This window comes from Girardinichthys multiradiatus, chromosome 18, assembly GCF_021462225.1.
Source record: "Girardinichthys multiradiatus isolate DD_20200921_A chromosome 18, DD_fGirMul_XY1, whole genome shotgun sequence".
Taxonomy (NCBI): domain Eukaryota; kingdom Metazoa; phylum Chordata; class Actinopteri; order Cyprinodontiformes; family Goodeidae; genus Girardinichthys; species Girardinichthys multiradiatus.
Window position 1 is genome coordinate 32,691,974 of NC_061810.1, and position 13,611 is coordinate 32,705,584.

General features: G+C 37.5%; 3 protein-coding genes across 3 annotated transcripts; all 3 read right to left on the reverse strand.

The window, feature by feature from the left end:
• Positions 1-824: 824 nt before the first annotated feature.
• LOC124884690 (olfactory receptor 2AT4-like) lies at positions 825-1,805 on the reverse strand. Its single transcript, XM_047392744.1, has one exon. The coding sequence runs from the start codon at positions 1,803-1,805 to the stop codon at positions 825-827; it is 981 nt and encodes a 326-aa protein (XP_047248700.1).
• A 4,419-nt stretch (positions 1,806-6,224) lies between these two features.
• Positions 6,225-7,199, reverse strand: LOC124884489 (olfactory receptor 51E2-like). Its single transcript, XM_047392426.1, has one exon. The coding sequence runs from the start codon at positions 7,197-7,199 to the stop codon at positions 6,225-6,227; it is 975 nt and encodes a 324-aa protein (XP_047248382.1).
• Positions 7,200-11,216: 4,017 nt separating this feature from the next.
• LOC124884691 (olfactory receptor 1-like) lies at positions 11,217-12,170 on the reverse strand. The gene has a single exon (XM_047392745.1). The coding sequence runs from the start codon at positions 12,168-12,170 to the stop codon at positions 11,217-11,219; it is 954 nt and encodes a 317-aa protein (XP_047248701.1).
• Positions 12,171-13,611: the final 1,441 nt, after the last annotated feature.

Here is a 13,611-nt window from a genome sequence, read left to right on the forward strand (position 1 = left end):
TGTTAAAGGAGGAATTGGAGAATAAAGATAAACAGAAGAAACAGAGCTAAGAGGGACAATGAATGTAAAGGGAACAGAAACTGAGTAATTGACAACTAAAAGAGGAAAACTAATGATGAGGAGAACAGACAGGGAGGCAAAAGGAAACCAGAATTGTCAGAACACAAAGTGATGAACAAGAATACAAAACTTCAAACAAGAGCATCTAGTAAAACAAAAACACCAAACCACAAACAAAGTCCAAAATCTCACATCCTGACACATTTACCTCTGACTTTTCATGTATTTATTTAAAACATTTTGCAAGTTTTACCAAATATATTTTTAACAGCTTTGGTGTAGCCTTCCATTAACACATACTATTTACCTTGCTTAATTACTTATCTTTTCTTTTTGTTTGAATATATGTATAATCTTCTCTGCAAAAGTTTCTGGAAATATATTTTTATTGAAAATTCTTTAGGATTTTGTATGAAGTTACATTGTTCACACTGCAGTATCAAACCTTACAGAGTTTTCCTGTTACACCTGTTTGTGCAGTTCATTTTGTCTTTAGGCAAGAGATTGTTTTTCAACAAATGTAGCTCTATTAAAGCTTCTGTTAAGTTTTGATTTAATGTGCAAAGAGACAAAATGATTAAATTGGTAAATGGCAAAGTATGAATCCATAAAAAAGTTGAAATAAAATTGAGTTCAGATGTGAAATACAACAAAGTCTGATGTAGTATTTTTTATTATTATTATCTTAAAATCAATATCAATCAATATCAGGAACCACTACAACAATTTCACAGGGTTAAGGAAAAATAAACACAGTTTCTGACTTACTGCCATGTTTTGTCCTGCATGGGTTTTGTGGTGCTATCGATTTTCCAGGAGAACAACTTCTTTTTTAATTTTTCTTTGATATCCTTTGTTTGCATACAGTATATTAGTGGGTTTACAGCGGCAGGTATGTGACTGTACAACATTACTATAACTATTTGAACAGGAACACTGAAAGAGTATCCCACAAAATTTGCCAAATAATAAAAGCATCTTGGCAAATAGTACAGACATGTGATGATAAGCTGTGGGGTGCAGGTAGACAGAGTCTTTATGCAGCCTCTAATGGAAGATATTCTCAAAACAACAGCAATGATGACAAAAAAGGATAAGATAATAAATCCCAGTGGCAACAACAAACTAATCATGGCAAGAACCAATGCAACAATCTTAACTTCTCGTACATGATCACATCCAAGATTTGATATTGACATGTGGTCACAGTAGCACTGGACAATTATATTTGAATTACAAAAAGGGACTCTCAAAATTTCATACATAATGGCAACCATAAACATTGTTGGCACAAGCCATGAAATTCCACAAAGCACAGAAACAGTTTTATTACTAAACAGTGAATTATAACGCAGTGGAATGCAAATTGCTATACAACGGTCAAGGGCCATCACCATCAGAATAAAAGAATGAGCTGCACCAATTAAATGAACAAAGAACATTTGAACAAGACAGCTGTAAAATGAAATAATGCTGTCATTAAACCAGTATTTTGATATAGCTTTTGGCAGAGTTACAGTTCCAAATAATAAGTCAGTTAATGCCAAGTGGCAAAAGATGTAATAAGTTTGTTTTTGAAGTGAGCGTTCACATTTTACAAATACTAAAACGAAAATGTTTCCCATTGTTATAGCCAAGTAAAATAGGAAAAGCAGAGCAGATACAGGTCCATAATACTCTGGCAAAATTCCTGGAAATCCTAAGATGAAAAAATATTTTATCCTTGTTTCATTAGTATTCAGCATTTTCACAAAATGGTTGATGCAGCTAATAATTCACATACAAACCACAAAGCTTTAAGAAGAAAGGAATGTATCACAAAGCTTTAAATGTATGAAAGTTCTTCTAATAATCAAATGGGTGTTAAACGTGATGGAGATCTATGTTAAATAAATGAATTTGGTCAAAATCTTAGTAAAAATTTAAGATGGATGGATACAGCTACTACCACCACCTCAAAACCTGGACCTTATCTTGGCAGGAGCTGAGATAGATCTTACATGTGTCTTAGAGGGATCCTGCTCTTCCCATGGGGTGCAATTGAGCAACCAACAAGAACAATTCCTGTAGGAAGGATCAGCTCAGTCTGCAAAGTCAGATCTCAGGTGGATGTGGTGGGGGCTTTCGAAGTCAAAAATTAATTTATACAAAGTTGATCGGCTTTCAGAGAAATAGACCAGACATTGGCTTCTGATTTTTGTATTATAGATTGTAAATTTTTATAGATCATTTCCATCCTTGTTCTGAATTACAATGCAACAAAGGTTGTATTGATAATCAAGTCTCAGAAGCTCTGTTGGTTGTAAAGCACTAAAATAAAATTATTAAAGCATATAATTACAAGAAATGGTAACATGACCAGAGGAATTTAAACTATAAAACACACCATATGAAGTGGAAAGCATCATTACATTATGCTGAAATGTGCAGACTCAGCAGATTATGCATGCATTTCATGGGGAGGTCTCTGCTTGGCCATCTGTCAGAAGTCTAGTTTAGTGATTGAAAAATCTGAAGAAATAAAGGCTTTTTATCTGAATATCTTCTTAAAATCTTTTTCTTGACTGAAAACTCTCTAAGAGAGCTTATTGTTTTTGGCTGTTGTGTTCCAGGATAAAGCCTCTTATTTCCATCAAAGATTGCTCTCCCATTGGTGTTTATTTTCACAATGCTTTACCTTTTGGGTTTGCTTTTCTTAATTTTAATTACTCTGACATCTGAGTTTTTCCCTGCAAGAATCTACGAAGGTTTACAAGATTTTTCTCAAGCTAAAGATGATTTTCTCAGACATCTTGTGGCAAAAAGGTTATCATACTTCATCTCTTCAGATGTTTTAGTACAATATAGAAGAAATTAGATTTATCCAAGATTCACTTTCAAGTGGGTGTCACGGTGGGGTTTTGGAGTGGACCGAAGCGCAGACAAGAGCTTGGAAGCAGCATTTCAAAAAGCAGTCTCTCAGCTTTAATAAAAAAAAAGTCAAAACGTAACAAAACACTGCAGGTACTGAACAGGGTTGAGATCCAAAAACTTACATTACAGACAATGCAGGAACATGGAGACTCAAGGCAGGGACGAGGATAAAGGGTCAAGTTGTAATGCAAGGAACCCACAAAAACATAATGAAACAAACCAACTAATATGCAGAGAGAAAACAAAGGCAGGTAATCAAAGGAACTAAGGACAAGTGAGGCAAGGAGGCAGGAAGGCAGAGGGAACAAGTGAACCTAATACAAGTAATTAACAAGACACCGAGCAGACCTAAAACAAAACTATAAACAAAGATAAAAATAAAGCATAAGAATCAGGGATAAACATGAACTGAAGGAAACTGAGAAACTGAAGGGAACATAAGAAACACCAAATCTAAGAACGAACAAGGAACCCATAAAGCAAACCAGATTACAGAGTAATGAAACCTAACACCACACAGACTGAACAGACAGGAAGGGAAGCAGAGAACACAAGGACTAGGATGTAAACAAACACAATGTAAACAATAAGTAAACACAACCTAACCAGAGGGGCTGGAGAAATATGATAATTAGTAAACAAAACAAAACACAAAGTCCAAAATGTCACATCCTGACAGTGGGACAGCAAAGACCTACTTTTCCTTGGTGATGCTTTCTCACAGTATTCATGCTTTAATAACTTGACAAACCATAAAACTTTAGAATCATTATAAAAACATCTACTCACAATCGTAGGTGAAAAAACATAGTTTCCATTACTGTCATATTTTAAAGAAAAATACTTTTCTAACTTGAGGAAACATTTGTAACATATAGGAGTATTTATCAAATGAGCAGAATGGTTAGAGGAGCTGCCTCAATCAGAAACACAACAATTGGTTCAAACATTTTATTCATCACATCACACCAGTAGAATTCTATGCAGCAAACTGCCAGGCAGCTCTCATCATGTCTTACCTTTAATCATGAGGTAAAGAAAGAACTTTCTTTGAGAAACAAAACTGTCCGCATTAGATATTTTTTACATGAAATTGAACCTTTTAACTTGAGTAACCACAACTTTGTTTATATTTAATCACAATTTATTTGTTTTAAATTTTAATATTTAATTGTTGTGTTTATATCATGTTTTAATCTACATACTGGATGCCTATTTACATCAGGCACAGGGTACATTTACGTTTGACTATAATATTTTTGTTAATGTTAAATACAGGGGTTGGACCATGAAACTGAAACACCTGTGATTTTAGTGTGGGAGGTTTCATGGCTAAATTGGACCAGCCTGGTAGCCAGTCTTCATTGATTGCACATTGCACCAGTAAGAGCAGAGTGTGAAGGTTCAATTAGCAGGGTAAGAGCACAGTTTTGCTCAAAATATTGAAATGCACACAACATTATGGGTGACATACCAGAGTTCAAAAGAGGACAAATTGTTGGTGCACGTCTTGCTGGCGCATCTGTGACCAAGACAGCAAGTCTTTGTGATGTATCAAGAGCCACGGTATCCAGGGTAATGTCAGCATACCACCAAGAAGGACGAACCACATCCAACAGGATTAACTGTGGACGCAAGAGGAAGCTGTCTGAAAGGGATGTTCGGGTGCTAACCCGGATTGTATCCAAAAAACATAAAACCACGGCTGCCCAAATCACGGCAGAATTAAATGTGCACCTCAACTCTCCTGTTTCCACCAGAACTGTCCGTCTGAAGCTCCACACGGTCAATATACACGGCCGGGCTGCTATAGCCAAACATTTGGTCACTCATGCCAATGCCAAACGTCGGTTTCAATGGTGCAAGGAGCGCAAATCTTGGGCTGTGGACAATGTGAAACATGTATTGTTCTCTGATGAGTCCACCTTTACTGTTTTCCCCACATCAGGGAGAGTTACGGTGTGGAGAAGCCCCAAAGAAGCGTACCACCCAGACTGTTGCATGCCCAGAGTGAAGCATGGGGGTGGATCAGTGATGGTTTGGGGTGCCATATCATGGCATTCCCTTGGCCCAATACTTGTGCCAGATGGGGCGTCACTGCCAAGGACTACCGAACCATTCTTGAGGACCATGTGCATCCAATGGTTCAAACATTGTATCCTGAAGACGGTGCCGTGTATCAGGATGACAATGCACCAATACACAGCATGACTGGTGAACGATTGGTTTGATGAACATGAAAGTGAAGTTGAACATCTCCCATGGCCTGCACAGTCACCAGATCTAAATATTATTGAGCCACTTTGGGGTGTTTTGGAGAAGCGAGTCAGGAAACGTTTTCCTCCACCAGTATCATGTAGAGACCTGGCCACTATCCTGCAAGAAGAATGGCTTAAAATCCCTCTGACCACTGTGCAGGACTTGTATATGTCATTCCCAAGATGAGTTGATGCTGTATTGGCCGCAAAAGGAGGCCCTACACCAGACTAATAAATTATTGTGGTCTAAAACCAGGTGTTTCAGTTTCATTGTCCAACCCCTGTATATTTAATTATTGTTGCACTCCAAATGGAGAAATCTAGGAATATGATAGGAAGTGATATTTGAAAGAACAATTTGGTTAAAGACTGGATCATTGTTTCCTTTGTAAGGAAAACTGTTGGTGGACTAACAGCGGTTCTTTTATCATGTTTTTTAGGGTGCTTTATCAATGAATCTCGTAGTGACAGAATACAAAGTCAAGCAATGCTTTGGACATCAGTATATTACTTTAGCGTTTGTGCTGTAGGAACCACAAAAAGGGTGCATGGGATAACATATAAAAAATCATATTGATACTTTCAAATTCAGACTTTCTTACTAATAACAGAGTTCTTACTACAAGAAAAACAGATCATCTCATATCTCACTGTAAGGTAATTTGGTTTCCATGTGACTGGTTTGACTAACTGAAAATGGTTATCTGAAAAAGGAATTTAGCTTGCACCAGATCTGTGACATTGTACTGTTTACACTGCTACATATTAAAAATATGTGGGTTTTTTTAAGTAAAGAGTTTATTTTATTTCCCTTTTTGGACTTGTAAGACAAAAACACACAAAGAGTAAATTATAAGTCCAAGTGAGACATGAATGCAAACATCATGGTAAAAACATATCTGAACAAACAAATATTTAATTCACCTACAGAATAAATAGCTACCACATGTACTTCTTTTCTGTTGTATCATCAAACTTCCTGATCTAAGTTAATTAATGTGTCCAGATTTTTAACTCTACTCTAATTTTAGCTGTTTTTATTTTCTTCATCAAAGTATGCTTTATATCTTGAGTCTTGAAACAGTATATTATTGGATTGACAGCAGCAGGAAGTAGGCTGTACAGCAGAATTAATAAAATGCGAACATCTATACTAAAATTAAATCCAACAGTGTTAGCTACATACACAAAGCACCTGGGGAGATAGAAAAGGCATGTTATGAATATTTGTGGAGTACAAGTTGCTAGAGTTCTGCTGCGCCCTGCAGAATTCGACATTTTTAAAATGACAGTAATAACAGAAATATAGGAAATCAAGACAAATGCAAGAGGCACCAAGAGACAAAACATTGCAGTACAGAGAGCAATAACCTGCACATTTTTCAGATCATTTCCACATGCTTGATTTGTTAATGAAATGTGGTCACAGTAACACTGTGGAATAATATTTGAGTGACAGTAAGGTAAACTAAGGGCTTGGAATACTATGATCATCATCAAAGGCAGTGGTATAAACCAAGCAGATCCACAAAGAGCGAGTATAATGTTGTTTGTGATAAGGACAGGATACCGCAGTGGAACACATATTGCAATAAATCTATCAAGAGCCATTACCAGTAACATAAAAGACATCACTGACCCTAAATAGTGAACAAAGAACATCTGTGTAAAACACCCAGAAAATGAAATGATGTTATTTCCGAACCAATATTTTGATATGATCTTTGGTAGTGTAACGGTGCCAAATGACAAATCAGTTAATGCAAGGTGACAAAATACCAAGTATCTAGGTTTTTGAAGGGATTTTTCAGTAATGACAAAAGCTAAAATGAAAATATTTCCTACAAGAATAGCGAGGTAGACAAGAAAAATCACTGCTGCTACAGGGCCATAGTACGACGGCGAGAGTCCAGGGAACCCAAGGATGATAAAGCTTCGTATCCTTGTGATGTTTGAATTGAGCACCATTATCTCATATCCCTGTAAAGAATGGTTATAGGTTTATATGTCATTGCTTGTATTTGAAACACACCGAAAATATCAGTAAATTATGGTTAATTTTTATGTATTCTTTATCATATCTCTTAATTTGTTAAAGTGTTCAGTTAATATTAAAATAGAATTTATAGCTTTTCTATATAAAATGTTTTAGACATATTACATTACATGTATTACATGTTTTAGTAAACCAGTAAATCTTAAAAATATAAATAATTATTACTGATAAATAACATTTATATATATAATAATGCTGCTGTCATCAATTTTACAACCAAACTGTCCAGTATGAGAATTTGCCATTGAAATATACTTTGCTCATATGCTTTCACATATTACATACATTCTGTTGTCCCTCGTAGTAACTGATTATGTTATATGCAAAAAGCTAATAAAATTGCAAGTCTTACCTCAGTAAGGCAGCTCAGCAGGTAAAGCCTCTGAGCAAAGGCTGGTTGACGGCTAATATCAGCTTGTTATATCCAACCAGGTGCATTCTCAAGGGGTCTTGTTCCCAAATGATCCATAAAAGATCTCAGATATTTTCATTGTATCTTTTCCTATCATCCCTAGTTCCTTAAAAAATAGGGTTAATATGTAAACTTATGCACCTTGCATAACTTGCATCTAGACTGAAAGACTATTGTGTTGAATTACAAGCAATGTTTTATTAAGGCATGGATGCTACATAAAATGTAAGATAACAGAAACTAACCAAATGCAGATTGTTAAAATAAAGGTTCTATGTGAATTTGATTCCAACAACCGATCGTATTTACCATGTTGCGCCTGTTTCCTTAGAACATATTTTCGCAACACTGGAAGTATTCCTTTCTTTGTTTTTGTTCTCTGTAATTTCTTCTTGCACAAACTGCATTCATCTGGACACAGATTTTAGACAGGAGTTCAGCCATCCCTACAAAATGCAGTGTTCTAATGGGCAGTCTGGAGGCAAAAGGTTCTTGTAAAGAGACTCTAAAGACTGGTGCCAAGAGTATACCGTCCAACACGAGAGTTCTGGAGGGGAATCTGAAGGCTACAGGCACTAATGTCAAAGCTCTGAAAAATGAACTGGTGGTTGCCAACAAAGAGGCTAAGGAGAGGTTCAGGAGGATATTGTAGGCAAACCTAGATCAATGAAGAAGCTCAGGAGAACACACTGAAGGCTGTAGGACTTGGTGATGGAGCTACAGATTTCAACCCAGGGAAGCAGGACCTAAGGTACTCTGAAGAATGGGTCCATGTATCCAGTGAAGGACCCCTTGAGGGCAATTCAGAAACCACAGGTATTGATTTAAGGTCTGGAGGGCAGCTGAAGAACCAGTCTTCAGTTCAGTTCTGGGCAGATCACCATGGACGAGCTTAAAGAATAGGAGTCATTGACTGACGTGGGTCATCCTGGACCATCTCAATGGGCACATTAATCAGTTTATGATAGAAGGAATTAATTTGCAACATCTTCTGGGAATTAGAGAAAAGTATCTGATGGAGATGTATAATCCCCACCCACTTCAGGAAACACAGGAGTTTTAAGGGGCAGGTTCCACTTCAGAGAACTCAGAAACAGTCACACAGCCAAAAGTGGATGATCACTGTCCCTCACTGAGAATCCAGGGAGTTGGAGAAGCAGGTCATCCTAAAGCCCCACTGACACTGGAGTAAAAGTTTAAACCAGATTTTACAAATGGCTTGGAGCTTATGTGTTTTGTTGTTTTTCCTTCCTAGATGAAATCACTAATAACCTTCTTCCTTTAGTACCTTCTCAGCATGGTTCTTCTCGGGTCTGTTCTACTCTACACGGTCTGGTTAGTTTTCATCACAATTAAGTACCATCTCAATACCCAATTGATTTGTTAATTGTCAATAGCATGGTGGCCCCACAGACCAAAAAAGCAATGTGATGTGATTTGTATGTGACACAAACACAAAAACAATGGAGGGCCTGATGTTTGGTCTATAACTTTTGTCTGACTCAGAGTGTAAGAGGTGGAAGATAACACTGCAGTTTTAGCATGGGTTGGCACAGCTCGAACTGCAAGCAAGCAGGTGCTAAAAATAGTAATGGTTTCACATAACCGTGACTTGGACAAGTTTAAAAAGCGAGTAGAGCTGTACCAAACCGTCACAAAGGAGCCACTGCTGAAATGAAGCATTTCTTGTTGTCATCGTCTTCCACTTTTTATTTCCTCCTGGTGGGACGTGCCTGGAACACCTTCCGGGCGAGGCATCCAGAAGGCATTCAAAACAGAAGACTGAGCAACCTCACCTGACTCCTCTCAATGTGGAGGATCAGTGGCTCTATTCCGAGCTCCTCCCAGATGGCCGAGCTCCTCACCCAATCTCTGAGGGTGTCACCCTGCGGAGGAAGCTCATTTCAGCTGCTTGTATCAAGGAAATTGTTCTTTCAGTCATGACCCAAAGTTCATGCCCATAGGTGAGTGTAGGAACGTAGACTGACTGATAAATCTAGAGCTTTACGTTTTGGCTAAGCTCTCTCTTCACCACAACAGACTGGCACAGTGTTCTCATTACTGCAGCAGCCACACCAATCCATCTGACAATCTCCTGCTCCATTCTCCCCTCATTCGTGAACAAGACCCCAAGATACTTGAACTCCATAAAAGTTATGAACTGGACCGGTAACAAAGGGTAGTCCTGCCGAAGTCCAACATGCACCGGAAACAGGTCAGACTTAGTTCTGGCAATGAGAACCAAACTCCTGCTCCAGTTGTGTAGAGCCTGGATGGCCCAAAGGGCCTCCAATTCCATGCTCCTGGAGTGTCCCCCACAAGGCATCACAAGGAACATGGTCATGAACTACATTGCTCCCCTTGAAGCCGAGGTTCAACTATCAGCGGGGCTCTCCTCTCCACATCCTGGTATAGGCTTTACCAGAGAGGCTGAGAAGTGTGATCCCCCTGTAGTTGGAACACACCCTCTGGTCCTTCTTGTGAAGGTGACCACCACCATGATCTGCCAGTCCAGAGGCACTGTCCCTGACCGCCACACAATGTTGAAGAGACGTGTCAGCCACAACAGCCCCAACACTTCCAAAGACTTGAGGTACTCAGGGCAGATCTAATCCAGCCTGAAGTCAACTCGGTGACTTCAGCCTGGGTGATGAACAAGTCCAACTCCAAGTCCCCAGTCTCTGCTTCCACTCTGTATTATTGCACTGAGCTTCCTGTGTTGCTTTTATATTACCAGGAATTAATTGTTAGCTCAAAAACAAAAACTAGAATTTGCTGCAACTGTTGCTATCAAGGCTGCACACTGTTGGCAGTGCATATGTTTTACCAGAACCACGAGCCTTTCACAGACATATGAGAGAATATATGTTTTATAATTTGTTTAGTTTTGGTCAGATTTTAGATAAAATTCAAAAGAAATGAAAAAGTAAATGTAGGTGTATTTATGTCATTAGTGTTTTAAAAATAATTATTCAGAACATAAATGCTTTCAAGTCATAAAACAGAAAACAGTCTCTGGTGTCATTTGTCTCTGAAGGGAAATGGATGCTAAGATGTCTAAAATGTTTTATCTCTGTAATCCAGGCATTTATTCATTTAATATAAAATGTAGCATTAAACACAAAAGCATAATATATGCTTTGTAACTCATTTCTCTTATCTTTCTGCAAAAATAGATTGCTTTCTTTTTATTTCATTGAGACACAAAAAAGGCTTTAAGGTGTTATAAATTGGCTTTTATGTTGTTCCTTTTCTTAGCAAAATAGATCAGAATCATAAAGTCAAATACTGAAAACATATTCAGAAATGTTTTAAGTATTCCTACTAAATAACAGAATATTGTGACTTAAATATAAAAAATAAAACAAGCCAGGGTTTACTGCCATTGTGCTGTTTTTATTTGAAATAATCAATTTTCAGGAAAGGGTTTTAGGACATATGACATCTTTGGACATAAAAAACCAAAAGGTGAATATAAAAGCAATCCACTGGAATATCAATTATTGACTACTAAAACCTAAGCACTTTGGTGTCCAATTTTTATGCAGAATTGTTTCACCAAACACTCTCTGATGTCTTTAGCTCTTAGGCAGTAAATGAGTGGATTTATCATAGGAGGAACAAGGCTATAAAGCATTATAATTACTATTCGCACATCAGCATTAAATGTGATGCCAACCTGGCTAGCTAAATATACAAAACATCGAGGAATATAATACAGTGAGATTATTATTAACTGAGTACTACATGTGGACAAAGACTTTACACAGGTTTTTGAATCTGTTACCTTACTTACTGCTATCAGTATAGCACAATAGGAGAAAACTATAAATGCAAGGGGTAATAGCAGTGTAATCATTGCACCCACAAAAGCAGGAAAAGAATAAGGGGCCCTGTCAGTACAAGCCAGAACTGTTATTGCAATATGATCACAGTAACAGTGATTGATTACATTTGATGCACAATAAGGAAGAGGATATGCTCTAATGACTAACATTAGAGGTACAATAGTAGCAATGGTCCATGCAGTCACACTGAGAATGTGGACTGTGGAGTTTTTCAGAACAATTGTATATCGGAGAGGATGACAGATAGCACAGTACCTATCAAAAGCCATCAGTAAGAATATAAAAGAATTTACTGAGCCCAAATAGTGAACAAAGTACATTTGGACAAAACAGGCAGTAAAAGAAATGCTTCCTGATTGAAACCAGTATCTGCTGATGATTTTAGGTAAAGTTGCTGTGCTAAAGAGAAGGTCACAGGCTGACACATTTAAAATGATGTAGTACATGGGTTTGTGAAGGCTCCGGTTAGTTGCAAATAAGAAAAAAACTGTAGTATTTGCCATTACTGTTATAAAATAAACAAAGAATAATACAGCTGAAGCAAGACCGTAATATTCTGGGTGAAGTCCAGGAAAACCAGTAAGTATAAATACAGTTACTCTTGTTTGATTCCTGTCTGACATGATCTTGAAGAAACCCTTTTACAACGCTGGGAAGGAATGAACAGCTTACATGTATTCACCAAGCACTAAACATCAGCAATGTCTAAATATCATTTTACCTATCAACTGTTTTGTCATCAAAAATTATTCTCATTCTTCCCTGGCAAAGTAATTAAGAAACTATAAAGTTCTACTTATTTCTTTGGTTTTTGAGCGCGTTTCACAAAGAAAGCAGCAGAAAATCGAATCTGTCACGTTTGCTGACTGCTTAAACTCATTTTAACCAGCATGATAAAGGTGGAGTCATTGTTCATCATCTCTAAGTCTCTGAGGGTTTCTGACTAAATGTTTTTGTTTTTGCTTTCATCAAATGAATCATTGCTGCTATCTCTCTAATGACCCTTTATTGATTAAGATAATAATAATAGTATTCATGAGTTAGAATGCAGCATGTTGTTGCCCTGGCTTATTAAGTTATTTTAATCATCTCAGGTCACTACAACCTCTTTTGACTCAACTGTGATGTTAACATTTCTGCACAATTCTTCATTTTTTTTAAGCATCACCATTACAGTTTATTAAAGTCAAACATTTCAATAAACTGTTAGCTTCAAAATAAGACATCTCTAAAAGTGAAATATGGGATGAATATTCACTATCAATGCACTTACTGATAAGATGTGTAATTTATTGTAAAAGACATCTAATTAGTTATTGCTTATTTAGCTCTTTAGCAGTACAGTGCCCTTTGAACTTTTTCACGTGTCCCCAACAACAAACCTTAATGTATTTTATTGGAATTTAAAGTTTACAGAGCATCCTGAAATGTGCCAACTGCTGAACTTTCTCAGTTCACGTCTGTTCACATGCACGCACCTCATGTGAAAGTTGCCTTCCTAATCAGTCTATTATCCTGTTTTTTCTAACCACTGCAATAAACAGAGCACGGCCACCACAATTTGATAGAAAGAGCACAGAAGTATTGTATTCTACAGATGTGGAAAGATCCCAGACGTCTTATAAAGGATATACTGCTTTGACCCCTGAGCTATCTGTAGTGTTGCTGTTACAGGTTTAGGCTGCTGGAGGACATAATGACAACTCTCCCTCACACTGCTACATTCTCATACTACTCTCCAATTTTGCAGTATTTGCTCTTATTCCAACTTTGAACTTTATGCTCTCTCTCTTTTTCTTCTCTTCCTAGAAGCTACACCTGGCCTGGCTCTGAAGGGGGGCATCAGCCAAGCTGCTGCCGCCAACAACTTAATGCTCTCCTTCTACATATGATACACTTGGCCCTGTCTTTCAGTGTTTATCCCTGTCTCTCCTAGACAGAGCTACTGACTGAGCTATACTGTCACTAACTGTATCTCTTTCATACTGCAGAGTTGAAAACCAAATCAATATATCTGCTTAGCTGTTTTTCTCTCCTAAATGAAGCCAATGAAGGAGTGACTAC